At 48.0% G+C, this 26,814-nt stretch overlaps 1 protein-coding gene across 2 annotated transcripts in view; it reads right to left on the bottom strand.

Annotated features, from left to right (window-relative positions):
• Window positions 1–4,985: 4,985 nt before the first annotated feature.
• Window positions 4,986–26,814, bottom strand: part of ZMAT4 (zinc finger matrin-type 4) — a 68,563-nt gene continuing 46,734 nt past the window's right edge. Inside the window, exons 6-7 of one of the 2 annotated variants that reach the window (XM_068662323.1) lie at window positions 24,353–24,449; window positions 4,986–17,623 (exon numbers count right to left, since the gene is read on the bottom strand). In XM_068662323.1, the coding sequence (XP_068518424.1) occupies window positions 17,608–17,623; window positions 24,353–24,449 (113 nt within the window). In that variant the 3' untranslated portion in view covers window positions 4,986–17,607. Of the gene's footprint in view, window positions 17,624–17,751; window positions 18,226–24,352; window positions 24,450–26,814 lie in introns of those variants that run through there. The other variant, XM_068662322.1, reaches the window with a different exon arrangement.

Below are 26,814 nucleotides of genomic sequence, written 5' to 3'. Positions count from 1 at the left end.
ACCTGCATGAGCTGGGAGAAGTGGGAAGTAATCAGGTCTCCTGCCTCTACTTGTGTTAGTATTTCCCTAGCCATCTGTAATTCATCCTCAATTTTAATTCATGGTGCTGTCAGCTGTACCCTCCTAACTGAGCCACAGTTTCTGTCAGAAGTTCTGCAGTGCATTTACTGGTGGTGGAGACAAATTAATAGATGTTCCATACAGGAGTTTCCTGGTTTTATTCTGTCTTTTCCAGGTTTATTCTGTCTTTCCAGCACAAGCCCAGCAGAATTGCCAGTGCCAGCTTAGTGCCTGGAAGACAATCTGTTGTGCACACTCGGGGGAGATGAGCAAGTTAATGAGCATTTCTCCTCACAGCTATGACCATTGCAGGAGTCCCTAGTGAACCCTGGGGTTTTCTCCTGTGTAATGAAAGCAGAAACTGATTTTATAAAACTGTCACTTAAAATATTTCTGGCAGAGATTTTGACTGATCACGATTGTAAACATTGTCACAACTGTTACAGCAATGTTGAACATGCAAAATATTTTTTGCAGTGTTAAGGCAAAAACTTGAGCAGGTTCACGGCTTGGAAAGCACATGTCTAGGTGCTTTATTCTGTGCAATGACTCTGGCCACATTTTGCACACTCTTCCACAGCATTCCAGCTGTGCCACACAGCCACTGCTCCCTGCAGGTTCTCCCCTGTGCTGGGGCAGGGTTTGCTCCTGGGCACTTCCCTGGTGCTGCACTGGTACTTGTACTCAGCACATCCCTGGTGCCCATCTCACATGCTCAGGGCTGCCTCTCCCTGAGCAGTGTAGAGCTTCCAGACCCTACTACAAACAGTACTGCATGCCAAGAGCCCACAGCTTCAATGGCACAAGATGCCCTTGTCCACGCTAATACAAGGATGCCTCAGTTTTAAGAGTGTTTGCCACAAAAAAAAAAAAAAAAAAAAAAAAAGGACAGCCAAAAGCATCTGCTAGAGAAAATTCTCTTGTGCTGATGGATAAAAGAACATTCTGTCCTCGCTAACAATCCTAACTGAACATAGCACAAATTACTTCACCTTTAGTGCAGCAAGTCCCCAAATAAAAGGAAGAGCAAACATTGCTAAGAAATTACGAGGCAAAACAGCTCAAGCACAAGATGTTTGTGGACATTAGAACTATAAGAAAAACAGCAACAATAAAATAATAATAATAATACCAGTTACTCACAAGGCCTCATTTGTTCCAGTGCAGTCACAGACTTCACACTGGTATCTGCTCGGGACCTGCAGGCTTTTGCTTCCTCCACAATCCCCAGCAGGTTTCTGGCTCCTCTCAGCCCAAGGAGCCCCTCGCCAGCCCCATTAGTGCTCCCAGCCAGGCAGTCACTGAGCCATAATCACTCAGGTCTGGGTCACTCACTGCTTCCAGCCCTAACAGCGTTTGGCTGCAGCACCTCACGTTTAGTGCACAGACCTGGGAGCAGCTTCGTGGACTATTTAGAGCATGGCTTGTATTGAGTGCAGAGCGACTGCAGGTCTCGGGATGAAGGTGTGTGCTGCTGGCTTATTAACAAAGCCTTGAGACTGCCAGGCCAGCTCGCCAAGTGCAGTGCCCAGAGGCCCTCTTGTTGTCCTGCTGACCCCCCAACAAGGCACAGCCCATCCCCTGCTCCTAGGGGGCTACAGAGCCCTGGCCAAGGCCCTGCTGCGGGTGGTTGGCACCGGGACTGTGCCCGTAGCCCATCACCTCCAACCCCAGACCCCTTCAAAGCAGCCCCACAGCCAGGGCCCCTTCCCTACAGACCCCGTACTGCCAGCCAGAGCCCTGCCTGCCAGCCTTGAGGGCAACCTGCGGGCTCAGCACCTTTATGGCACCCTTGGTGCTAATGAGCCTGACGCGGCTGGGGCCAGCTGCACTCACAAGCACAGCGATCCCTCATCAGGATGAGGTTAATGACTGAGCAAGATGGCAGGACAGCAGCAAGTGAAACAATTCTGCATCTTTTCAAGCAAAAAGCTTTTCTCCTTAGCCAGTCCTGTTCATCACCGCCCTGCATGCTGCTATTCAGTGCAGAAGCTGCAGGACCATGACCTCCAGTGCCCATGTGGTGTGTGTGAAAGCACTGCCAAAATACTCTGGATTTCCACAGGGCCTTTCATTGCCCAGTCACATCCCCAGTCCGCCAGGGTTTGCAGCAGCTCCTGATGTGTGGCCACTGCTGGTCTATAAGGAAATGAGAAAGGAAAAACACTAAGTGAAAAAACACTTGCTGTCCAATTGAAACTGCAGGATGAATTACCTGGCCAAGAAAAATGAGATAAAGTTTGGGAGGAAAAGAGCCAGGAGATATTTAATGGCCCAGGCTGACTGTCTGATGCAGCCTCAGAAATAACAGCACATTCAGCCCACAGAAATGCCAGGACAGAGTACAGGGCTCGTTAGTGACACAGACAGAGGTGCGTCATCCACACTCTGTCATAGGAATAAATCTTTCCTGAAAGGCCAAATGACTTAATATGCCTTGGTCCCTTCTCTGTAACAGCTCTAGGGCTGCTGAGTGTCAAAGCCCTTGCTGAAAACCGGAGTGGTGTAGGTGGGAGATGAGATCCATCACACCTTGCCTTGTATCAGCGCAAACGGTGCAAAGATGTGAAAGCGTGCCGCGGAAAATTGTATTTCCTCTGCACAGTCCCTGCAGCGGATATTGCAATTGATCAAACAACACTGAAAATAAAAGAAATGGGAGCCAGCATGTCTGAGAGCATATGGAGAGGCAGGCAATGTGCAGGTTGGGTGAGCACCTCCGCTTTCCAGGGAAGGTCAGCAGATTTTTGGACAGCTGAGAACGTTGCACAGGCATGGAGGGGCTGCTGGAGGGCCTGTGCTCCTGTGGTGCCAGAGCTCAAGTACCCATAAGTGAGCCTCTGCTCATGCTGAGTTGCTTTAGCTATCCTCTTCTACCCTTGCAAAAAATCTCATCCAAGTGGTTTTGACGTGAAAAGCCCAGCTGGCCTTGGTGTGCCAAAGCTGCAGGGTTTCCTCTACCTCTTGGCAAAACCCAGGGCTCCACGTCCTGCTGTGCTCAGGGCAGGTGCCCGGTGACAGTGACGCCGCTCCTGGGGCAGCGCTGCCAAAGCCCCTGGTGCGTGTTGGTGCCCGCACAAAGGGCACGGCCAAAACCCTGCCTGCTCTCTGCTGGGTGCTGGGAGAGCGGCACCTCGGTGACCTGGTGAGGTGCAGGCGAGCCATGGGCCATCCCTCCGCAAGTTGTGTATGTTCTCTAGCCTCATGCTTAATTAAATGGAATACTCGTACTTTATATTAAATCACAGCAGCTACTGAAAACAATCACCGGCTGGGGAATGGATCTGTAGATTGACTTGCAAGAGAAAATGCTGCTAAATGCTGCTCTCTGAGGCCGCTCCAAATGACCCTCCTGGGTCTGACAGCCTGGCATTGCTATGCAGAGACAAATGGGACAAAGCCATCATCTTTGAATTTAAAATATTACTTCACTCCTCACCAAGAATATGCTGAGGCCACTGGCAGAGGAAGGGCTGGCAGGGCTGGGCAGACCGGGCGCTGTCTCTGCGATTTCATCATGGTGCCTTCAGCACCGGGAGGGTGAGGGGTGATCTGAGCACTGCCTGTTATCCCTTCAATCCTCCTCCTCCCCTCCCAGCAGCAAGGCACAGGGGGCTGCATGGCTGGCCGGTGACACAGCCACCCCCCGGAGCCACGGCAGTGCAGGCAGCCGGTGTGGGCTGCTCATCCTCTGCCTGGAGCAACAGACGAGAGCCGCTCCTCCTCTTTCCCCATGCAGGAGCCAAGGCTGCAGCTGCAGCCACGACTGAAAGCCACTCTCTGACACTGCCGACCTCAGCTGCTCCCATGTGCGATGCTGCCACAAAACTACCTTTGTCTTTGGAGGTTAAAAAAGCCCTAAAGTCCTAAAAGCATAGTGTGGGAGGACAGCAGATACTCGCTAGATCGTGGTGCAGCAGCTGCCCAGCTGCGCGGGCGGTGGCATAGCACAAAGCAGTAGTGCTCAGGGGTGCACGGTGACGGCCCCTCGAGTGGTGCTTCAAAGGGGTGCCTCGAGGCCAGCAGCCCCTGTGGGAAAGTGCACACTAAATTACTGTGCTGTCATCTGCTGGCCCTCTGAATGGCTGCCGAGTTCATTAAAATGGTGAAAGGGGCCCCATGAATATTAAATCCCCAGCAGAGTGAACAGGTCCAAAGAAAGATGCTTTTGGCAGGAACAGGTTGTATTGGAGCCTGTGCTGGGCGTCCAGTTAATAACGGGTGAACTGGGGCTGAAAGATTAATATACTTTTTCAAATTTCTTTTCTTTTGGCCTGTGCTAGCATCTAATTGTTGAGAGGTTTGAAGGCTTTGTTTTGCTAATCTGGCAGGAGAAAAGGAGCACTCACTGAGTGGGTGGGAATGCAGAGCGGAGCCGGGTATGAGGGTGCCAGGGGAACGTGTCTCAGCCAAAGAGCACAACCCATCTCCGGGTGACCTGGCCGGAGCCAGCCGGGGCAGCCAGCTGCAGCTGGCACTGGCCATTCCCTGCACATCCCCCCTGTCCCCTGCCCTGCCACCACCCCCGTGTCACCCCATCCTCCCCAGCGGACACCCCGGGGCAGTGCCTCTGCCTCCTATCAGATGCTCCCTGTGCGGCTGTGATAGAGCCAAGTGATACAGAGGGCCTATTTTGAGCATAGGGAATGATGGCTCTGCCACAAGAAAGGAAAGGCAGCCTTGGCCGCTCTGCCTGCAGGAGGCAGGTCCCTGCCTTGCAGATTATGCCAGAGGCTTGCAGGCGGGCGAGGGGACAGCTGGTGGCTGCCAAAGGTCTCTGTGAGGAAAACAGGCACCCCGCTACTCCGAGGACATTGAAGGTGGACAGCATTTAGCTGGCAGGAAATAGGTGCAACTGAAACCCATCCTCAAAATAATAATAATAATAATAAAATAGAAAAAATATATAAAAAAATCCATCAATCTCACAGATTTCAAATTATTTATTTTTAACATTCCTTTTGAAATACTTCTCTATGATTGTGCTTACTTCAGAAATGGTACATACACAAATATCCTGTTCTCAGAACAGAAATTACCAGGTTGGACATTGCCACATACAAAACACACAACACGCTGAATGTCAATGGAGAGGATTGTACAAAAACACCCTACATGCAAACCACAATGTGTGTAATTCTCATCTGCCAAGTGACAATTCCATTTTTTTTTGTCCATTGCAAAACAATAAATTTATTTCAAGTGCTGGGAAATTTAGGTGATGGTTCTAACACTATTTAAAGATCCCAGACTTGAAATAATACATGACGTTTATAATAGCTAATTTTGCAGGTGCTTACTACCTTTTTCCTCCTGTCTAGTTTGCTGCCGTAGTTATGTTAAACTGAATCTGAATTTTTTTCCAGTCTCTGTCTAGCTTAAAGCTCGTTGTTTCCATTTCAGACCCAAAGAAGAATCTGTGCACCCTAAAGCTTGTCCAGGTTCTAACTATATTGCATACTCTAATAAAAAAGCAGTGCATTTTGCTATAAACCTTAATTTGCTTATATCCTTAGATCGTCACCGCTACGATTAATCCTAAATTACACAGAGCTGATTATGGAGGTGAAAGTCAACAAGAACGCTAACACAGTCACTATTGCTATTATTGTAGCTGGAAAGCATCTGCAAATAGAAACCCGCATCTCAAAGGCAGCTCCGTGCCTGCCCCACCAGCACCGACCCGCGCTGCTGTGCCACCAGGGCTGGGGCGATGCCGGCTCCCCCCAGCCCCGGGAGGCTGATGGCCGTGCTGCGCTGAGCAGCGGCTCCCTGGCAGTTTGCATCCCTCACTGGGGCATTTTTAGCTGGCTACCGGTTGAGCTTGTGTGAGCGCATGGACGGATCTGACCTGGAGCTAGCAAGGCAGCTGGGTCTTTGGGAGCATCCCTGCTGCAGAAGTGCACGCAGGGTTTTTAATTAGCGGGAGGGAGCAGGCGTTCGGCACAGCTGCCTGTTCCCCAGCCGAGCACGGTGCCACAGGCATGGGTGATCGCCTGTTGGTGCCTCTCCTGGCACCAGCTGAGCCCGGGCCGGTGAGGAATGGGACCTGGCATGGGGAGGGCTCTGCTGGCCCAGGGGGGACGCAGGCAGCGAGATGTGCGTGGATGCCTGCACACCACCAGAGCTCACTCCTACAAACCATCCGAGGAGTCCTGGCCAGGAAAGGCAGGGGACAGGCTGAAGCCAGGTAATTTGGAGAAGGAAATCAACAGGCCTTTGGTCAAAAGAGCAGAAAGTCTGATTTTTGCCTTCTTATTTTCAGAGCTTGTAGGCACTTACTGTTAAGTGGCCACCAATGTAATGTTGAGGACAACATTCAAAATAAAGATGAGTTTTACCAAAGTGCTGGTTCCTACTGGTAAAGCAGGGCTTGACTGCTTTTCTTGTACAAATGATTTAATAGCTTGGCTTACGGAGCTTTCCAGGTCACATCAGTGCATGCTGGGCTGTATCAGACACTTTGCTGATTTACGCTGCCCTGCTTATCAACTGTGCTTCACTGCCCACTGAGTAAAATCACTAGAAAAGAGCATGTCATCTAGCTTTTTAGTTCGTTTTGTAAGGTTTGAGCCCAGGGGCAGTTTTGGTCTCCTCTACAAGCCGCTTTGCTTTAGTTTTTGCCAGCTGAGAAAGCACACATACTTGTCCTCCATTCTCCTTTGCCTTTTCCTGCTTGGCTCCATGGAGTAACATACCACAAATCACCATCTAATTCAATCAATGCTAGAGCAAAACCTTACGGTCCTCCAGTTACCGCTTGGTCTTGTTCCAGACAATGGATCCCAAAGTCAGTGCACCGCCAACACAGATGCAGTCCTAGGGCTTGATGCAGGCCTGCACGGTGAGCACCAACAGGCTGTGCCCTGCTTGAGCTACTGCAGCCTAACGCAGCTCGTCTCTTCCAGGTGGCCTCCCCCCGCAGGAGCCCATGGTCTCAGGGTGCAGAAGTTGTTTGGCGGTGCCCAGGTCCCCTCAGGATCTGGACACAATTTTGCAGAATATTGGTGCTTCCATCTGCCAGATTCAAGGCAAAAATTAACCTGAGGATTTGGGACAGACGGTGGGTGGAGGGTGGGAATTGTTGTCATCAGCATTGTCGTTTTACTGAGATTCATTTTAATGCATCACTGCATTAATGAACCAAAGGTGTATTTGGAAGTGACTCACATCAGGGTAGGGGGGAGCGGTTGTGCCAGGACTCATGGTGATTTAGAGACGTGTGTTCTAAGCTGGGCTCAGGCCAGGCCTTTGAAAGGTGCACACTGCTTAAGCCCGCAGAAACAGCAGAAGGCATAGACCTGTGCAGTCTGTGCCTCAAACTGCTTTGAGGGGCAGGGGCAAGGAAGAAAGCAGAGTGCCACCTTACAAACCAAGAGCCCCCGCCTGGCAGCCTGAATAAAAACGCCCCGTAGCACAAGCATCCCTTCGTGTTCTGCAAGGCCACACACAAAGGAAGCATCCTTGCAGAGGGTCCATCCGAGGTCCCCTCATCCCCAGCAAGGCACCATCACATTCCTGGTACTAGCCAGGTTGCTTGTTCATTATTTAACAGCATGCACCTGCTGCATCCCGTATTTCCCAATGAAGATAATCATTTCCTCATTAAGAGAAGCTATTGAATCAACAGTACAGAGCTGTGGCTGAATTTAGGTCATTTGCCTGTTAAGACCAGCACTAGTCTCGTTAAAAATACGTGCGAGTGGGACATCACAGAAGATTCTATTTTGAACCACCTTTTTACTAGTGCTTCCTTTCTGGATGGAAGTGCTCGTTCTGATCTATTTCTGAATACCGCTTGTCTCCAGGCCTTTGAAAACCCCCTTCCAGCCCCAGGGTGCTGATCTCACCTCACAGAGCAGCACTTTTCCACCACAGCCCACCTGCAAAGCACCTCAAGGCCGCTGAGGGATGGGGATTTTGCTTCAGCACAGGGAACAGCAGCTCCCCCAGCACCAGCCAGACGTGGTGGGGTCTGTCATGCTCTGCCCTATTGCCACTGGCCCTGCCTGGTGGGGATCCAGCACTCATCGAGGCATGGAGCAGAAATCTGTGCAAAGAGCAAAGCCCCCGTGAGATCCAGACCTGCGATGAACACCGGTGAGGAAGGACACCGCGCTCAGCTCTGCCTCAAGGACGGGAGCCTGCCAGCAGCGCTAATTAAAAAGGATGCTTCCTTAGCGTGGTGGGACAGACTGTGGCTCTGACGCCTGTCTTGGATGCCACTGAGGGCTCAGGGCCACCACATCCAATAGAAAATAAAGTAAGGTTATCCTGGATATTTGTTGCCTTTGGCTGACAAGGTGCAAAACAGCTTTTTTTTTGTATTTTCATCATACCATTATTGCTATTATTGCAGGCTATAGCAATGCAGTAAAAGGCAAGCTGCCAAACTGCCACATATTTTGATTCAAGCAATCACTTAAAACATGAACTTGTAAGAGGCTTTATGCTTCAGAGAGCAAGAAAAATCACAGAATATGGTCCTAACTAAGTGCCTAAAGGATTGTTTAAAATATTGTTAGACTGTCTGATGAAATAAAGGCTTTCTACAAGAATTCAGTGTGTACTCAGAAAGAGTCAGTGTTGTCAAATACTAAATTTGAACTCATTCAGTTATTTACATTTACTATGATAACAACTATGATTATATAAATGGATTGAAGCTCTGGAGTGAAACATCCATCCCACGCCTTTGCTTGGTCTTATTACTCCAGCCACTTTCTCTACAGCAATTGCTTGCAGGGTTTTTTTCCTACCTCATATTGCTCCTTTTGTCCCATACAGCCTGCAGTGGGAGGCTGCAGAAACTGCAGGCTGATTTCAGATCAGCAGCCAGGTTCCTTTTCTTGTGGAGCCGGTGTGATTGAAAACACCTAATTCTGCACTGCCTCCCTGCTCACAGATCACTGAGAGGGTTCTCTTTCAAAATATTGTCACTCAATATTTATGCAGCGCTTACATGAATAGTGCCTATTCCGCTCTTCAGTCATGCGCCTGCTGCTGTCATTTTGCACAGCAAACGGGGATGCTCCTGAGGCTGGCAGAGGCTTTCCCTGCCTTCTCCTGGCTGCTCCTTCCAGAGCCAGGCATGGGAGGGCAGGGACCCATTTCCAGCTGCAGGAGCGCAGCGCTGAGCTGCAGCACCCCCTTGCTGGGCGCTCCTCAGCAAGGAGAGCTTTGTTGGCAGAGGAGAAACGACGAAAAACACAGCTCTGTTCTCCGTCCAGATGCCCTTTGCTGACGGTGTGCTTTGATCTCAGATTAGGAGAGCATGTTTAAAATTTAGTGATGCTAAAACTGGACTGGGCTTAAAGCTGCTACTCTCCTCCCAGCAGGAACCAGCAGGAGCCCCTGGCATCCAGCCCACACTGGCCAAAAAGGTTTGCTTTTCCTCCACCCCACATCTCTGCCAGGGAGCTACGAGAGCAATTAGAGGAGTCAGGCTGGGAGGGGGATGTGTTTATTCCTCCAGATTTTTTTCTTCTGTTTCCAATTTCTTTAGTTTCTTTTTTCATCTCTCTCCTTTCACTCTTGGCTTTTTGCCTTCAGGCCATTTTCCTGCTGATCCACGAGGGAAGGAAGGTGAAGAGCAAAACCAGCACACACAAAATCACCTCCCAAATCTGAAAGCCACAGAGAGCCTGTGTCTGTGCTGTGTGAGAGAGAGGTCTGTGCATCTGACACAGCAGGGGAGAGAAAGAGGATGGGAAAAGCAGAAAGAAAACAAGATAAACACTCTCCTAGTGCCAGGATCTGGAGAGAAGCCTTGGGGACGATTTGGGATTAAATGCTGACAGCAGGGGATGTGAACTGCAGGCAGATGGAGCTCAGCTCCTAAATCACCTAGCCACACTTCAGAACATTCACCTCCTCATCAGTCTGAGAACCTGGGACAAAAGCATTGCTTATCCTGCGGTGTGAAGTTGGAAAACAGTCAGCATGAGGAACTGGCACTCGGGGCTTGTTCTTTGCCATTCCTCGAGCCCCCACTCCTCTTGCTCCTCTCGACACCTCTGCTAGGGAGCAGCACGCACAGCTCCAGCTCTGCTCTGCTCCAGCCTCTGCAGGGGGTGAGGGTGAGCCGTGGCTTTGAGACTGCATCCAGGCAGCTGGCATCTGCTCAAAGCCTACACCTGTGGTAGCTGTGAAATGCAGAAACCCAAAGAATGAGAAGTGCCATTGATCATTGCTGGCATTTAAACATTCTACTGTGGTCAGCTGCAATAGACAGGCTCCTAGACTGGGTCAAGCTTTTGCCATTTCACAAGTCAAAAATGTCCAGAAAAATGTGATATTTAGGTTATCTTGGACCTGTCACAACAGACACAAAATCCTATTAAATTACGCTTGTTGAGAGAGAGAGAGAGAGAGAGAACCCATGTGAGCTATTAAGAAAAAAATAAAAGCAGATATAAATAAAGATAGAGGCAGAGAATAGTAGATCCTAAAATGTGTGCAATTTCATCTTTTGTACAATAGACACAGCTTCTTTCTTTCCTCAGACTGGAAGGCTAGGCATGACAACCATCTCATCAACAGCAGCATATAATAACATCTCCTTGCTATTAATATGCAAATTGAAATGCACACACTGATTAAAAACATATTAGACAAAGGCTATTGTCAAAGATCTATGAGAACACCATGAGGCTCGATTAGCAAGCAGCGAGCCACGAAGGGGATGCTGCCTAAACTGTTCTCTTTCAAGCCCTGGCATGGCAAATCCAGCTCGTGCCATCGAGGCAGGCAAGCTGCTACCATCACCACTGCAGCACCACTTCAGCGTGGCTCCCACCCCGCCTGCCCTGGGGGAGCAGCCCAGCTCTTGCAGCCCCCCAGGGGCCAGCTGGAGCCAGGACTAGGTGGGGGTCAGCTCCAGGACCAGGGGGCTGTGGTTGTGGGAGGGGAGCCAGGAGAGGCTGGCTGGGGCGATGACGGACTCCAGCGCATTTGGTGGCCCTCTGGCACGGAGAGACATCCAAGGGAACTGTTTAGCCTCAGCTGCTCACGTTCAACCCTGTGCCTTTAGCAAAACCACAGCCTGCAACCCCTCTGTTAAAGGATGTGAAATGAGGTCCTGGCAAGGGTACAAGCCAGCTGCACTCGGAGATGATTTTGAGTTGTACTGGCAGGATTATGACATGAACAAAGGTGCTGGGAAAATGAGGAAATGATATAGAGAAGGAATTTTATAGTTTGCTTTAGCTCTCCTGTGACTGAGGGTACAAGTAATAAGTAAGAAAGAGCTATAAAAGTGTAATACATTGCTCAGTCCTGAAGAGTTCTGCAGCTGCCTCCTGGCCCAGCACTCGAAAGCCGGAACATACATAGCAAAGATAAACATCACTAGGTCAATAGGAATAGCTCCATCATCCCTATTCTGACACTGAAAATAGAATTAGACTAGAAAATTTATCCTCAAGTCTTGAAATCAAGTTCAGTGCAGTAATATAAGTGGGGAACACATTGGAAAGTCAATGGCTATTTGCTCTTTCTTAATGTTATGAATATTGAACAACCAAATTGGGTCCTTCCCGTCTCACACCACATCAGCGGCGGAGGTTCCCAATCACTTCTCGCTGGTGGGAGAGGACTTCCAGCTGGCCACACTCTGCAGGAGCTCAGAGAAACCCAGAGAAGTGTGGCAAGCTGCTAGCATAGCCAGGAGGAGGAATGCAGACTTTTGCATACATAATTTGAAGATTATGGAAGGTGGTTTTAAAGGTCAGGACTTGCTAATTAAGTTGATGCAAGAGGAACTTAACAAAGAAAGTACCACTTACATACCAGAAGTATTCTTCTCCCATGATTAATTTCTTTGTATTAAGTGGAGTGTCTCAGGGCAGAGTCACTTTACACACTGTTGCCATAGAGCTTTATTGCCTTAGCACAGGAAGCCAGTTAAAAAACATGTATTATTTGTGCTGTAATATGTCTGCACATTAAACACTACAGAAAGGTAGCGTCTTGCCTTCTGAAACATAACCTGCAGTCTTGCATCAGAGCCTGGAGAAGTGTATTAGCATGTGCTACAAAACTTGAAGAGAACACATCTACAAGACTACAGCTCTGGTGTTTGAAATCACACTTCCAGCTGCCACCCAGTGCCTGCAGTGCTCCAGTTAGCACGGGTTCCTTAGAAATGCGTGTGTGGCAAGATACAACCAGACTGACAATTATTGAGATGTATTTTCCTTACAGACTGTCTTGCACAGAATTTTAAGCTGGGTAACTTTGATCAGAACAAAATTAACTTTTGTAACGTATAGATGTGCTGCATGGAAAATGCAGCCTGTGTTGTTTTAACGAAGAAATTATAAGCAAGTGTTCTTCACCCTTCAATTTAAACTACCCTTCAGGGATGCAAGGGTTTCACTGTATCCATTTTCAAAGCTCTCCAACATATCTGCACACAGCGTTTAAGCCTGGGATGGTATACTGGTCTCAACATCAGAGAAGAGCATGCAATCTGGAGGCATTTCTGTAGGGATCACTGACTTCCCACTAGGAGATTTGTCTTTTTATGCCTTGCTTTGAAGGCCTAATGAACTTAGGAAAAGCAAGAGATTAAAAGGATTTAGGGACCAAAGCCTGATTGACTGGACCAGGACAACGCTGGCAACAGAAGCAAATATTGTGCTGCCCTGGTTACCCTGGCCTGAAGCAGGGCAGCAGAGGGGGTGGCAGGGTGTCTGGCGCTCACCTCGCATGCCTCTTGCTCGCTGGGACGTGGCAGCGTGGGACGTGGCATTGCATCCTCACCGCCTCTCCTCCTGCGCTCCCACCTACCTTCACACCACCCTTGCAGCATCTCAGGACAAACCATCTATTGCAAAGCTGCCAGAGTGGCATAAAACGTTGGTTTTCTAACTTAGATACCGGTCTCCCACCTTTGGTCATTCTCTAAGACCAGACAAGCCACCAGCTCCAGGCTGGGCAGGACAGCAGGGGAAAAGGATTCGTGTGCTGGCCGTAGGGTCTGAGTTCAACCCAGCTCACTGCAGCAGAAGCAGAGCTGTCTATACACATGCCTAGGGAAAGAAATTGTGTTTGTGCAGTAATTAATTTGCTGCAATTAGCTTGTAGTGATTACCTGAGCACACAACTTAGAGGATGCTTTTTTCTCCTTGCAAAATTGCCTCTGCAGCAGCCTAAGTGCAACCTGGAGGAAGGAGCACATGTTGCAGGAAGAATCTGGGGGGAAGGAGGCTCAAACGAGCCAGGCTGCACATGTCTGAATGATGTGCCCTATTTCTGTGCATTAGTCTCTCTGTAAAGAGGTGGCTTAGCTTCAGAAACACGGTCTCATATTATTACCCAGAACACAGTAAATGAAACAGCCCCATAGCTATGAAACCTAAGGAGATGCTTACTCATCTGTGAACAACCCATTCTCTTCCACACATGAAAGGCATTGATGCAAGTGCACAAATTAATCATATAGAGCTTCTTTAGGACTTTTTACCATCCCCGGAGAGTAAACAACTAGATTCTGCAGTGCATCTGACCCTCCCCTTTGTATGGCCGAAGACAGAAATGCACGGGTCATTCCCAGGGGCCGGCTCCACAGCGAGCAGAGCTCCAGGCAGTCCCCAGGATGAGCAAAGGTCCCTCACGCTGCTCGTTCTTGTGCTGTGCTTGGATCCCCCGGCGAGTTAGAGAGATGCTGCTGGCTGGAGGAGCACGGCGTGCTGCAGCGTGGACCAGTGGCACAGCGCAGGGGACAGCTCGGATGTGCAGGCACCTCCCTGCACACCACGAGCTTTCTAACAGGAGAAAGCTGTAGGTGTGGGAGCCTCTCAGTGCAACTGCAATGCAGCACGCACAAAAACAATGCAAGTATTACATATACGGGCATATGCAAGTACAGGCACACAAATAACATGTAATATGTTTTAAAAACACAACATGAAATCAGCAGGAGTCAGTGAAGAGGTGAGAGCAGTGAAGGGACAGGTTTTAGCGATGAACTCCGTGAGTCCTCTGTAACACAATCATTTTCCTCCACTAGACATTCTCCTGACTATTATGTCCAAAGAAGTGAAGGGAAAAATCACATCAGACAGACTGTAAACTAGAGGAATTTGTAACTTACTTCAGTTGTCCCTTTTGTAAGCAGAGGATATTCTTCAAGCACATCACAGCATCCTGTGCACTTATTTGCAGAAAACCTCAGCGCCTCCTCGGCACTCCCCTGACTCCTAAGGGCTGAGGAGCCACGAGCTGAGCTGTGCCCACTGTTCTTGTGGGTGAGATGATCGAAGCCACCACCTGCTGCTGCTCGCCACGTGCTGAGCAGGGAGAAAGCTTAACAAGCCTTAAATGCTAATTTCAAATAAGTCTGGTGCTTCTCTACATCTTTCACAAAGCCACTCAGGCTAAACTAAACTAAGCACAAAGAAAACATAACAGGAAAGATTTTCAAAGCAGATAAAGACATTTAGGCAAAATTTAAAATTCCGCATGAATTTTGTGTTAATCAGCTATGAAGATAACCAATGGATCACTCCATTCTGTCAAGTCAATTAGCCCAGCTGTCATACACACATAGCATGTCCTCTGATTTAACGCCAAATGAAAATAAAGCACTGAACATTAAGTATATTTGCAAATGGATTTCGTACGGAAAAATAAACAAACAAACAAAAAAAAACAACACAATGCAAATTCAAAAAAGTCTCTTTTCTTCTCAGACTAGTAGGGGTCTCTTTAGTCTTCATTGCTGGCAGGCAAAATAATGTGGGCTTCTGTGGAGCAACATCTACTATTGATTTTCTTCCTGATTTAGGAGAATTATTTTCCTTCTCTCCCAGAGATTTGCAAAGAGTCTTTTCAAAATAAATCTGTTGAGTTTGGGCTTTTAATCACCTTTTCAAGGTATAAGAATCGTTTTCACCAACAAAAATAGGTTTGTTTTCATTAAAGGTTACCCTGGTAGCGAGGTAGTGAGGGATTTCAGAGTCCCAGGTGAGACAGTGATTAAAAAGCCAGTTGCACAGCATAATCCTAAGAAAGCAAAGCAGAGCAGCTTTCCCTGGCTCTGCTTCCTGCAGCGGCTGTCACGGGGCTGCAGCAGAAACGCCGTGCCACTGGCTGCAGCAGTGCAGATCAGCAGGCCCCAGCAGAGGAACTTCTTCCCGCGGTGGGGAGAGGCACAAAGAACAGAACCTTGTCAGCAGCAGTGAGACTATTTCTTGTTCCTACGGCACCACAAGGTCCCCTCCATGAGAAGTCTGCTCTTCATCCCACAGGCTCAGTTACACCTAGAGTTACTCGTAGCTACACAGTCTTACAGGTACCAGTGCAGGTTTCAGGACAATTACTGCTTAGCATGTGCTGCCTTCTGACTTAATGACTTTAAATATTGCATTTGCCACAAATATGGTTGAGCATAAGTTTACATGGAAGCTGCCTTGATTTTACTTGCACATCAGCCACTCAGATCTGTTCTGCTGTATAATCCCTTTGGGTGGTGCTTCACTCAAACTGAGACCAAAATTAAGGCGACAAGCAGTGCCTACAGCATCCTCTGCTACCGAGCTCACTAACTTACAGGCAACTGTATTACAAACATACAACAATCAGAATAACACTGTAAACAGGCCAATGACATTTGCATCGTAACTGCAGGTTTCCAAGTGACATGCCCAATTGTCTCTCATCTGAAACAAACAGCACTGCTCAACACCAGAATGCAGAGCAATACACTTTTTCTTTGCTTTGGTTTATTAATGTGCAGAGAAGCGGATGGAGGACACAGATTAATCACCTATGGATGATTTGTTCACTTGGCAGAAAATTCACAAACCTGCAGGCCACTGTGGTGAGCTGTGGATTAAATTAGAAGTTTCCCGATGCAGAACCAGCAGTGGCGGGTCACTGCTCTTCCATGAGATGCTGGAATTCTCTTAAATGAACTGATGGATCCATAGGCATCACTGCTCGCTTCCAGATGCAAGACAGCCTCTAGTTGAGTGTGCACAAAAAGGAAATGTCAGAGCCTGTTATTTCAGAGATGCAGAAGCAGGGAAATGGCCACAGTCTCAGAAGAATTGTGCTACTACACATACAAACCAACCAGACTGCTCTTTAAAGAGGTGCTGCTTAATCTCTATCAGCATTCACAAGATAGGTTTGCTGCATGCAAAGTGCACTAGCCGAGTTGGTGTAACACAGGCCACAGCGAGGTTTGTTTTGCATTCCTTGTAGGACCTACTTGAAATGTGATCTTGTTTCTTACAGTTCTTTGCATTGCAATGGGCTAGGTAAGAAATCCAGTCTCCTGCTGACCACAGTAGAAAACCTAAAATCATTGTGAGCTCCCTCATTTCCAGTGCATAGAGTTACTTACATATCAGCTCACCCCAAAGCCAGGGAGGAATTCACACCCTCCTCATCAGCGAGCACCGAAGTGCTACAGACTGGGACCCAGCTGGGATCTGCACGGCGTTCCTCTTGGACATTCAAGGCTGTTGATTTTTTTCCCTTCAAATCCTCTGAGGCTTTTTCTTCCCTGTTAGCAAGGAGCCAGTCCCTGTCGCGGGGCGCTGGCTGCGCAGTGCTTGGACCAGGGTCCCGCGCACAGCGGAGCAGAGCCTGGCCTGGAGGGCTTTCCTGAGCAGCCGGCAGTGGGAGGCGTTCCTGAAGGGTCTGCAAGGCGTGCAGCTCCTACGGCTGGCTCCTGCCTTAGCGCAAAGCTCGCCGCACAGCTGCGCTCACCCTGGCGCAGCCCCAGCTCCCGTGCAGCGAGGGCAGCTCCGGGGACAGGCACAGGTCAGGTGCAGGTTGGCCTCCGTGTCCTGAACGCAGCCTCCTCGCCAGCCTCGTGCCCGGCTGCCTCCCTGCACGTGCGGTGGGCAAAGCGCGTGCAGCAGGGGCTGCGCCACGAGCGCCAGGCTGTAGCCGTGCATTCAAAGTTGGTAAAGCGGATGGCTCCCGTCTAGCCTCTAGGAATCCTACCAGCAGGAAAAGGATCCTACTCTTTCATTTTAGTTTTCTTTGTTCAGTGACCCATTTGTTTCTCTGAAGACAAAGAGGAAAGGAAAACATTCATCCGTTACACAATCCCTGCGATTCATTTTTGGCTGTCTACGTGTTGACACAAACCATTCTGGAGAAGGTGAAGAAAGCATGTTTATTTCTGGTTGAAGACTGATTACATCACTACCGTGGATAACGTAATAGAATAATTTCATACTCTCAGAAGAAATCTAGGAATAAATATGAAAAAGTAAAATATTTTCTTTCCACTGTCTCTGACGATGAGTGATGATTAGGTGTTGTATTTACAGGATAGTTATCATACTCTAGACTCTGTGCTGAATAAATATTATCTTGAAAGGGTAAAAAAATCCATTGAAATATTTTAACTCACCACAAAATTAAAAAAAATCCATGTATTTGTCCAAAGCGAAGGTTAGTTACATGTTAATTACCGAATCCCCACGGGATCATTGTCCAAGAAAAGTATCCTCTCTTCTCGCTACGCAGTTCCTCCCCGCAGAAGAAGTCTCAGTGCTTTTCCTTGTTTCGACTGATGAACTACTACTGGTTCTTCAGGCTGCAACACAGGAACGGAGCAGAAGTCACTCTCACCCTTGTTATTTCTGGCTTGGGGCTAAGTCCCCATGCTCCTCACTTGTATCTGCCTCTCACTGACCCCCCCCCCACCTCCCCAGCAGACCAGACCCTGCCCCATGCCACCACCTCAGCTCTTTTAATGTGAGAGATGAGGAAAGCTCAGTTCTAAAAAAACATATAGGCACACTTTTTCTGCCTAAAACATTTGAAATTTTAAGCACAGAGCATAAGCACAGATATCATGAAAGAAAAGTGCTGTAACAACTTGAAAAAAGGGCACTTTCTTTGAATCCTCAGTTTAAGAGGCCAGCAGAGCCTGCAAGACTTGCCTTGTTTATGAGCTGGCACATTCTCGGCCAACGAGTTCGAGTTCCTTGTTCAGCAGCCATGGGTGAGGCCAGATTTACACTTTGAGAAATCAGGCTGCTAATGCTTTACATGAAAATAATTAATCTGTACAGCAGACAGCATGGAACAAAGTTGCACCAGTAATTCTGTGGCTTTCAAATTACGATCAAAACAGCAGATATCAGAGAGATCTTTATTTTCACTTACTTTAAAGGAAAGGGAGACAATTTAATCCTGTAATGAGAGAAAGTATTACACACTTGCTCTTTATAGGCAGTGTAATTATTCAGCTGCTCTCCAGAATCACCGAAATAACGACAAATTAAAATGCCTTTCAATTCCATCCACCTTTTATAACTATTCATCTTCTGGAGTTATTATCACTCCAAAGGATTCTTTATATTTTAGGCAGCAGCCACTATACATTACAGAAAGCACATGGAAAATGGTACTGCTACCAATAAAAGTTGCGGTCATCAAGGTAAGAAAAAAATCTTTCTACTTTGTTGTGAAGCACATGATACAACTCAAGTATTTAATATAATTTTCTGAAATTCTTGAAATTTATTGGAAATGTTATCCCAGCCTGGTGAGACAGGACATCACTGCACTGCTTCTATGTGCATGCTTGCCACATCAAACACCACAGCGAGGAACGTGTCAGCCACAACAGGCTGTAAATATTTGTTTACACTTTCTTAAATAGATTGGAAAAAATATGGAAATGCAATCACAGTGAAGAGTGACATTTGTCCAGGCATGATATTTACAATGTTTTGATTAGCTCCGATTTCTGAATAGCCAAGCAGTTTATGTTAATAAATACCCTATTCCAATTAGACATCTGTGTTCTGAATCAGGAAAAAAAAAAATACTCGCAGGCACTAAGCCTGCTGTCATTTGCTCCTCAGCAGGCCATTAATCATCTGGGCTTTACAATCCAACGACTGTGGGAAGGGCTGGGAGGAAAGATCTTCAGAGCACACCTCAAAGTAAACATGGCCATTCTCAACCCTCCAACATTCGTTTTGGGCAAATAGTGCCCTCCTCCAGCATGTTTAGATTCCTACTGAATCAATCCTACCACGATGGCAGCTGCAGGATCAGGTCCCATCGCTGCACAAATCCTAAAATTAATCAGAAAGCAGGAGTTTGAAGGGGAAACCTAGATGCGTATTAGCATCTACAAATGTGTAAATGAGTGTTTATAGCAAACCAGCACACCATTGCAAATTCTAGATGTGGCAGAGAGGTTTGCCTGATCAAAGAGACAAAATAAAGGTGAGAGGATCAAACCCCTCTACGGATGCTGGAATCGCCACCCCGGTGCAGCCAGGCTCCAAATGGCTGGGGCCCCGCTCAGCTCCCCGCAGCCATGGGGCGGGGGGCAGCACGCGGCTCCCGCTGCCCCACACCTTACTGGGGCGCGAGGCCACGGGACCAGCACGGGCACCAGTGCGGGGCTGGGCTCTGCTCTGCAGCCACGGGACCCATGGGACCCCCTCACCTGAGGGAACGCTTCCAGCCTGGCCCCGAGGGGCACAGCGCGCCCTCCCCAGTTCCCCCACCCGTGCACACTGGTCAGAGGAGGGAAGTGTTTTTCACAGTGCTGCAAGCTGACATCCTGCACCATCATTTCTTTGACCCCAGAACTTGAATATCGCCTCTCCTTTCACAGCCACCAGGACTCTCATTCTCCCTTGTTTATTGAACAGGACTTTTAGCAGATCTTCGCAGCTCACACAAACCACAAAAGAGTGAAGAGTTTTGTGTCTTTCCTATTGTAAGCAGCAAGGAGCAAGGCCAGCATGTGATTTTCTTCCAGTGTTTCAGAGATAACGTGACCTCATTCGCACGGCTCCTCACAAGCCGCATTTTTCGGTCCCCATAGAAACCGAGCCGCTGGTGCTGACCGCGGTCCAGCTGAGCTGGGCACTCGCAGCCCAGCGCCTCACGCTGCGCTCGTCCTTCTGCTGTTTTCTGCTCGTTTTGGGGGGGAAGGAAGGGAGAAAGGGGGATTAAAAAAAAATCGCACATCTATTTCTGGAAAGCAAGTCAAACAATGACTCAATCATCGCTGCGCAGTTCATAAATCCCTAATTAAAGGTTTAGCTCCCCTTCCCACTGCAGATGTTCCAGAGTCCAGCCACATTTCAAACCCTGCTTCCGTGCAGCCTGTGCTCGCGTTCCCCAGCACAGACCAGCTCCGTCGCTGCACGCCAGTAACCTGCAGCTCCTGCTCAGCTGCTGTGCGAGCGCACAGCTCCCGTCAGAGCGATGATGAGCACGGCCTGACCCCTGACGTAAACTGACTGGGTGCCAGATTTATGATGGCTCAAAAGAAATATTCTTCTGTATCTGGCTCTGGCTCCCAATTCCTCACTTTATTATATGATATTAATAAAAAGGATGCATTCTTGCTTCATTTTCACATATACAACTTAAAGTATCTGCACCCTGGAGAAAAAAGGGGAGCTAGTAGCCATTGCCTTGCTTTGCAGAATGATTGGCCAGAGGGATAAGGACTAGCTCAGTACTAGCTACCTCCTTCTGCTTCTTTTATTCAACATCAAAATACCAGCCAAGACACTTTCAGCTATTTTTCTCCCCCACATCCATGTTTTGGTCATGCAAATAAATTCAGCAGGAAGCATTCAGATGAAACCCCGACACTCCTGTATATAGCCAGCTGAGCTCTCCCCATCAGACCCCGCCGAAGGAAGAGCAGGTTAGCCACGGGCGAAGCAGCCTCTGACCTCCTGCCCCACTGACGGGGCTCTGGCACCAGCAGCACCCGTGCTGAGACACGAGGGAAGGTGCAAACGGCACAGCCTGCTGTGCAGCCACCCAGGGGCTGCTGTACAGTGGGTTATTTAAAGCAATTCCAGCAATGCCTTGGATGTATGGTGCCCTCTGGAGAGCTCTTGAGAGCTGTAATAAGTATCCACTACTTGAGTTGGTCCTCATAAAAGTTCTTCTCTGCTAAAGCAGCTTTTCAGAAGTCTTCTTCCTGGTATATGTTGGGTGCTACCAGTTTCCAACTTGCAATCACCTTCCCGGTTAACCCGTCCCAAAGCTAAATCCCTCTCCTTTACAAGCTCTTTTTTATTATATTAAGTATGACAGCTACGTAAAATGTTTTGTTGCCTTGGCAACTGCAATGCACTAGCTTCAATCTGGGTTATAAGGAAGAGGACAGTCTTGACACTAACCCACAATAATGAGAATAACAAAAAACGGTGGGCAAGAAACTAAACAGGGCATGAGGCTTCCTTACTTTGCATACGTGTGCAGAGCAATTTGCTTCTCCTGCACCCACGAGAGCCAAGCTCACGGACAAGGTAGGAGTGGAAATGAGTGCAGAAGAGACACATCTGGATTTCAAAATGAGCTTTCGTTGCATGAAAGAGGTAATCATTTGCAGGAAGCATAGTGTAAACAAACAGAGGCAGCCCTGCCAAAATCTGGCAGGGCTCGTGCAGCTCTGCTCTCCCTTTGCATTGGAAGCAAGGCTCGGCAGAGGGCTGGTGCCCCCTTTGTCACCTGCACGTTGGCCAAGATACAATGGAGAATCCCTCTTCACAATGTATTCATTTATAGCACTAGTAATGAAGATTTCCTCATCATTGTCTGCACTGTCGATGTCTTCTATAGTCAGGAACGCAACCTGTAAGAGCTGCTTTACCTTTCTGAATCCCTTCACTGCGTGCTGTTACCATAACCCGCAGAGCCGGCCCCAAGCACTGTGTGCGAGCTCTGTGCACGCAGCACATGGAAGAACCAGGGCCAGGAGATGCTCCAGGCTCATTGCAGGGCTGCAGCCCTGGTCCAGCTGCTTTAGCAGCACAGATGGCTCTTACAGACCCCTTAAACTGGAGTGGGGGCTGTGCTGGTTTGGGATAAAAGGTTACGGTAACTTATTTCCTCAGTCCCATATAGAGGACAATGAAGCCACAAAAACGCCTCTAAACAAGGAGAGCAAAATCTGGTTACACGCTAATTACAGGGTGGGAAGAGCTTTTGTTTTGCACAAACCCAAGCTGTCGATCTATTGTCTCCCATGCTTCTGTGCTTTCCTATAGGAGCTGCAGAGAGCTGTGCAGTACTCAGATACTTAGGCTCAAAGAAAATTGTATAAGAATGAACAATGGATAGAGGAAATAAAATAATCAGAGCAATTTCCCATAGAAATTGGTCAGACGAATGTCTCTAATTGGCATTTCATTATTACATTTGTAACACACTTCTGTGTGAATTTATTACTTTGTTTCCTCTTGTACTGAATGCCCATGAAAATCCCTTGGGACAAGATTTGAATCATTACCACTGAATGGTAAGAAACTAAATTTAGAAAGACTGATAAAACCATTAATCTGTAAAAGAAGGAGGTCCTTAAAAGTCCTGCAGGCCTTTGAGCCACTCTGGTGCTCCCTGCACAGGCTGACTTGATCCTCATGGAGATGAAAGAGGAACGGGTCTCCCTATCAATAATTCATGTTTTTTCAGAGCTCCGGAAAGCTCAGGGACCATCTGGGACTTCACTGCGCCTCAGCCCCGGAGTTGTGCACTATCATGCAGCTTGCATCATCCACATGAGGTGCCCCCAGATGCCAAACCCAGTCCTCACTGCCCTGGGATGTTCAGTGCATCATACTCTGGTGCTTTCCTATTGCTCACCCTGTGCCCTGGTGTTTCTGGTCTGGAAGAGTCACTCTTGTGACTAATTGCAGGTGACTGAAAAACAAAAGGGGGAGGTGCGGATGTAAAACAGAATGAGCGGCACCCACCCATGCTGAAAAAGAAAAGTGGCACATCTCTTCTGCACAGTCCTATCTCCTGTCCGTGAGGCTGCTCTGATTTGAAATGAACTCCTTTTTCCTTTGCAATAAGAGCAGCACCAACAACAGCAATAAAAATACAAACTCAGAAAGACTGGCAGGGGAAAGATGAATTACAGCTCCATGCCCCGGCAGCACATCACAGCTGCTCTCATTTCAGGTTTCCAACAGGAAGAGCTGTCAGCTCTGTTTTCCTGCAGAGGGAATTGGTTGCGGCGGGTACCGACACTGATCCCATCGGCACCGTCCCTGCATGCGCAGCCTGCTGGAGCAGGGATGTGCCATCAGTTGGACGTACCAAAAGAGAACAGGGAGGCAAGAAATGAAGCACTGAGTCTCACAGGGCAGAGCCTACAGCCACCTCTTGACTGCCTGGCCTCAGCTGTCTCCTCTGCAGAGCCATCCAGACTGGGAGGTGCTGCCGGAGCAATTACGGCCGCTCAGCAGCTGCCTTTCCCTCCACTCCATCCATCCTTTGCAAAGAGGGGGAGGCAGAACAACACCTCATTAGAAAATCTGACGCCATCAGTTCCTTCCGCTAATTAAGATCCTGAATATGACTACATGCTCAGGTCCAGGAAGGGTAATATCTGGAAGACATTCAAACACTCTGTGTGAATAAACAGGGCAGAGATAACATGAATATTACAGGGAATCTTTGAAGGTCTAACATTAGCAGAAGAAGGGCTGCATTTGTCCTTTGGTAGCTTAAGCAAGATGAGGCATTAGCACTTACTGACGGATTTGATCATCCTCCCTCATCATTCAGACTGTACTTAAAACTACCTGTAGTATTTCAGTAACTAATGCACCTTTGATATCCCTTTTCTAATCTGGGCAGCCCTCGGTGCTTCAGCCTGAAATGGTTCCCAAAGCTCACATGTAAGTGTATTAAGAGAGATTAGTTCGTTAATCTACTCTTTGGTACCACGTATCTCTATCACTTCATTTTAATAATTTGTACTAATTGACAGAGCAGATTTCCTCTAAGACTCAGAAACTTGGGTAGTATGTAATTGCTCTAAATCATAGCACAAACATTTTCAGTAGGAAACACCTGAGCCCACTTTGCTTCCAGTGCCTCTCCTGAGGCTTAACACATGAAAGAGGCTCCCAACGCGGTACGGCATCACACGAGGTGCTGTTAACCTCTTGGTTCACTGCTGCCCCTTTGTTCTTTGTCCATCCCAAACCAACACACACTGTTCAGTTTTGTGAGGATGGGCAGATATTTGGGTTCCCAACACACTCTGATATGCTCAAATCAAGCATTTCAGCAGGGAGAGACAGCAAACCTTCCACGCGGCGATGGGCAGGGGATGGCGAACAGACTGCGCTGCCCTTGGGGGGGCACCCAGCAGCCCCCGGTCTCAGCCCGCACATCCCCCTCCATGGGTGCCTCCAACATCCACGTGTAACACTGGCAGCGCCTCGCATGAGGGGCGTAAAGCATTGTTTTATGTATTTGCCTGTTCACCTGGGAGGACACAGACAGAAGGGCCCAGGAGCAATTTGATACCCACTTGGTCTGGTGCTTGGAGCCCTTCAGGTGCGCGTGGTACTGCTCTATCGAGTTCAGCGTGACGTTGCAGATGTTGCACGTGTAGCTGCGCTTCAGGCCTGCAAAGAAAAGCCAGAAGTGTTAAGTTGTGCACTGGCTGAGCATTCTGGAGTAGGCTGGGGGCAAGCCTAGGACTATGTAGAGAGAAAAAGCACCTCTGTACTGCAGAAAATGGCAGAATTTGCTCTTACCCATGAAAACTAATGGGGAAAGCGAAGCAATTCTTATCTTGCCTACAGAGAACCATTTGGGGAAAAATAGAACAGTGGTAATGCCGAGAGAAAATGCATGGGTGGTCACCACAGCTAAGGACCTATTCCTCCTCTTTTGCAGTTGCAATTTGCTATTCCTCTTTCCCTCTGCCTTTCTGCTCCACACACCACAGGCCAGTGGCTGTCACTGTCACTGCAAAAGGCATCTGCCTTAGGAAATGTGCTGAGCCTCCTCATCCTCTGACGGAGAGAAAGTGAGACACCAAGCAGAGGACTTCCCTTCCATTCCAGGTCCCTGGCACAATCCTGCCTGTGCCACAGGCTGTTCTGAATCAAAATGGCAGCTAGAAAGTGCAAATGGATGAAGATGTCTGAAGAAAAAAGAAAAAAAAAAAAAAAAAACACCCAAAAAAAAAGAGCATTAACCCTTGCCCTCTGCTAGCTTCTAATTAATCAGAAGGCACTCAGATCTTGCGTTTCATTTCCAGTTTCCTAGACTTTCTCCTTACAGTAACCTTTCTATTTACTTTTCCAGTCCAGGGTACACAAGCATTAGGGAAGCCTAAAGGAATATTTGTAAAAGGCACTGAGGGAGCAGAACCATGCAGGGTTCAGAGGCAACTCCCTTGTGGAGACCGCAGTCCCCACAGCTCACCATCGCAGGCACCTCTCTCCCACGACTCTCACAAAGCATAATTTTGCTCACACTAATGAGTACTGAGCTCTCATTTATTCCTCTGCTCTTTTGTAGCATGCACAGATCAGAGTGTTATTCCTCATCATTGCATTTAGAGGCCGGACCACTTAGGGGCTTTTGTTTTCTCCTTCTTCCTTTCCCCCCCCCCCAGAAAGGATCAACTCCCATGTATCCACTGAAATGAGAGGCTGGATTTGCTGAGCACATCAGCTGATCTCCAAAATCCAGGCACCCAGCAGCCTGTGTCTGAAGGTTGAGCTGCAAACCTGGCACGGGTTGCCTGGGGGCCATCCAAAAGCTGGCAGCCAGGAGCTCGTTTGCCTGACAGATTTACTGTTGGCTGCAATACCTGTCTGCACCCCGACCACAGAGCAGCCTTTGCTTTACTAATTTTAGCCCTCCGTGGATGCAAACAACTATTCATAAAGGCGTTACTCTCACTGCTGGCCAGCTGAGCACCACTGAACTAACATCGCAGTGCACTCACAGTGGAAATGTTATTAGGAACTTTTGGGGTTGTTTTCATTTGTTTTGTATTGGAGTTTTGCTTGTTTTTCATTTTTAACATCCAACAAATCTCTTAGCTGAGCCTGCTGTTTTCCTTTTTATTTATTTATTTATTTATTTATTTATTTATTTATTTATTTGTACAGCCACAGCTACAAGTCATTTTCCAAGTAAATACCTCACATTTCATTTTATTGTAATGTAAGTTTCAGAAAGCTAATACAAGTTAATGCAAGAACAGGCAGCCCAGGGAAGTGCTGGTCTCCAATGAAATGCACCAGTAACATGCATGCAAGCTTTATCTGCTGGGGAATACGGGGGGGTGAGGGGTTGGGAGCACAAAAGGGTGGAAGCTGCATTCCCACACTGGGCCACTGGTCCCATGGGAAAGATGCTTAAGCTCGAAGAGGAGCACTCAATTTCGTGGACAGAAAAAGTACTCAGAGTAGGCAGCATTTCTCTGCTAATTCACTGCGCTGTGTCTGGGCACAGACTGCAGGGCAAAAAAGACCCAGACAATTAAGCAGATTCACGCACATCTCAGACAGAAGCTGCAAAACGATTTATGAGCAAAGTCACAAAAACAGTCTCTGCACATTCACTGGAACACATCCAAGATGAAGAATCAACAAAAATTCACCTGTGCTCTGTCTATTGCCTATGATCACATCTCAAGGGTCCAAGACATTCACTGCAGACAAGACATTTATTCACCTCCAGAGTGTGCATGCACAGAACATGACCACGAGACCCTGCAGGGTTATCAGGGCAGTCACAACGCAAACAAGAGCATGATAACAAGAGATGAGCCACCTTTCTTTGGAGATATTCCCAAGTTACATACAAACCGTGTCTAACTGTTGTGTAACAGCAGAAAAAAAAGCAAGAGATGGGAGATGATTTATGCATACAATAAAAATTGCTCATTTAAAAATTGTAATAGCTTTTACATTGCTACCAAAGTTTTTTTTTTCTTTTTTTTTTTTTCTGTTAACCGGGACTCAGGCT

The sequence above is a fragment of the Anas acuta genome, chromosome 27 (genome assembly GCF_963932015.1).
Source record: "Anas acuta chromosome 27, bAnaAcu1.1, whole genome shotgun sequence".
In the NCBI taxonomy this organism is placed as follows: Eukaryota; Metazoa; Chordata; class Aves; order Anseriformes; family Anatidae; genus Anas; species Anas acuta.
This window is presented reverse-complemented; position numbering and strand designations above follow the sequence as displayed.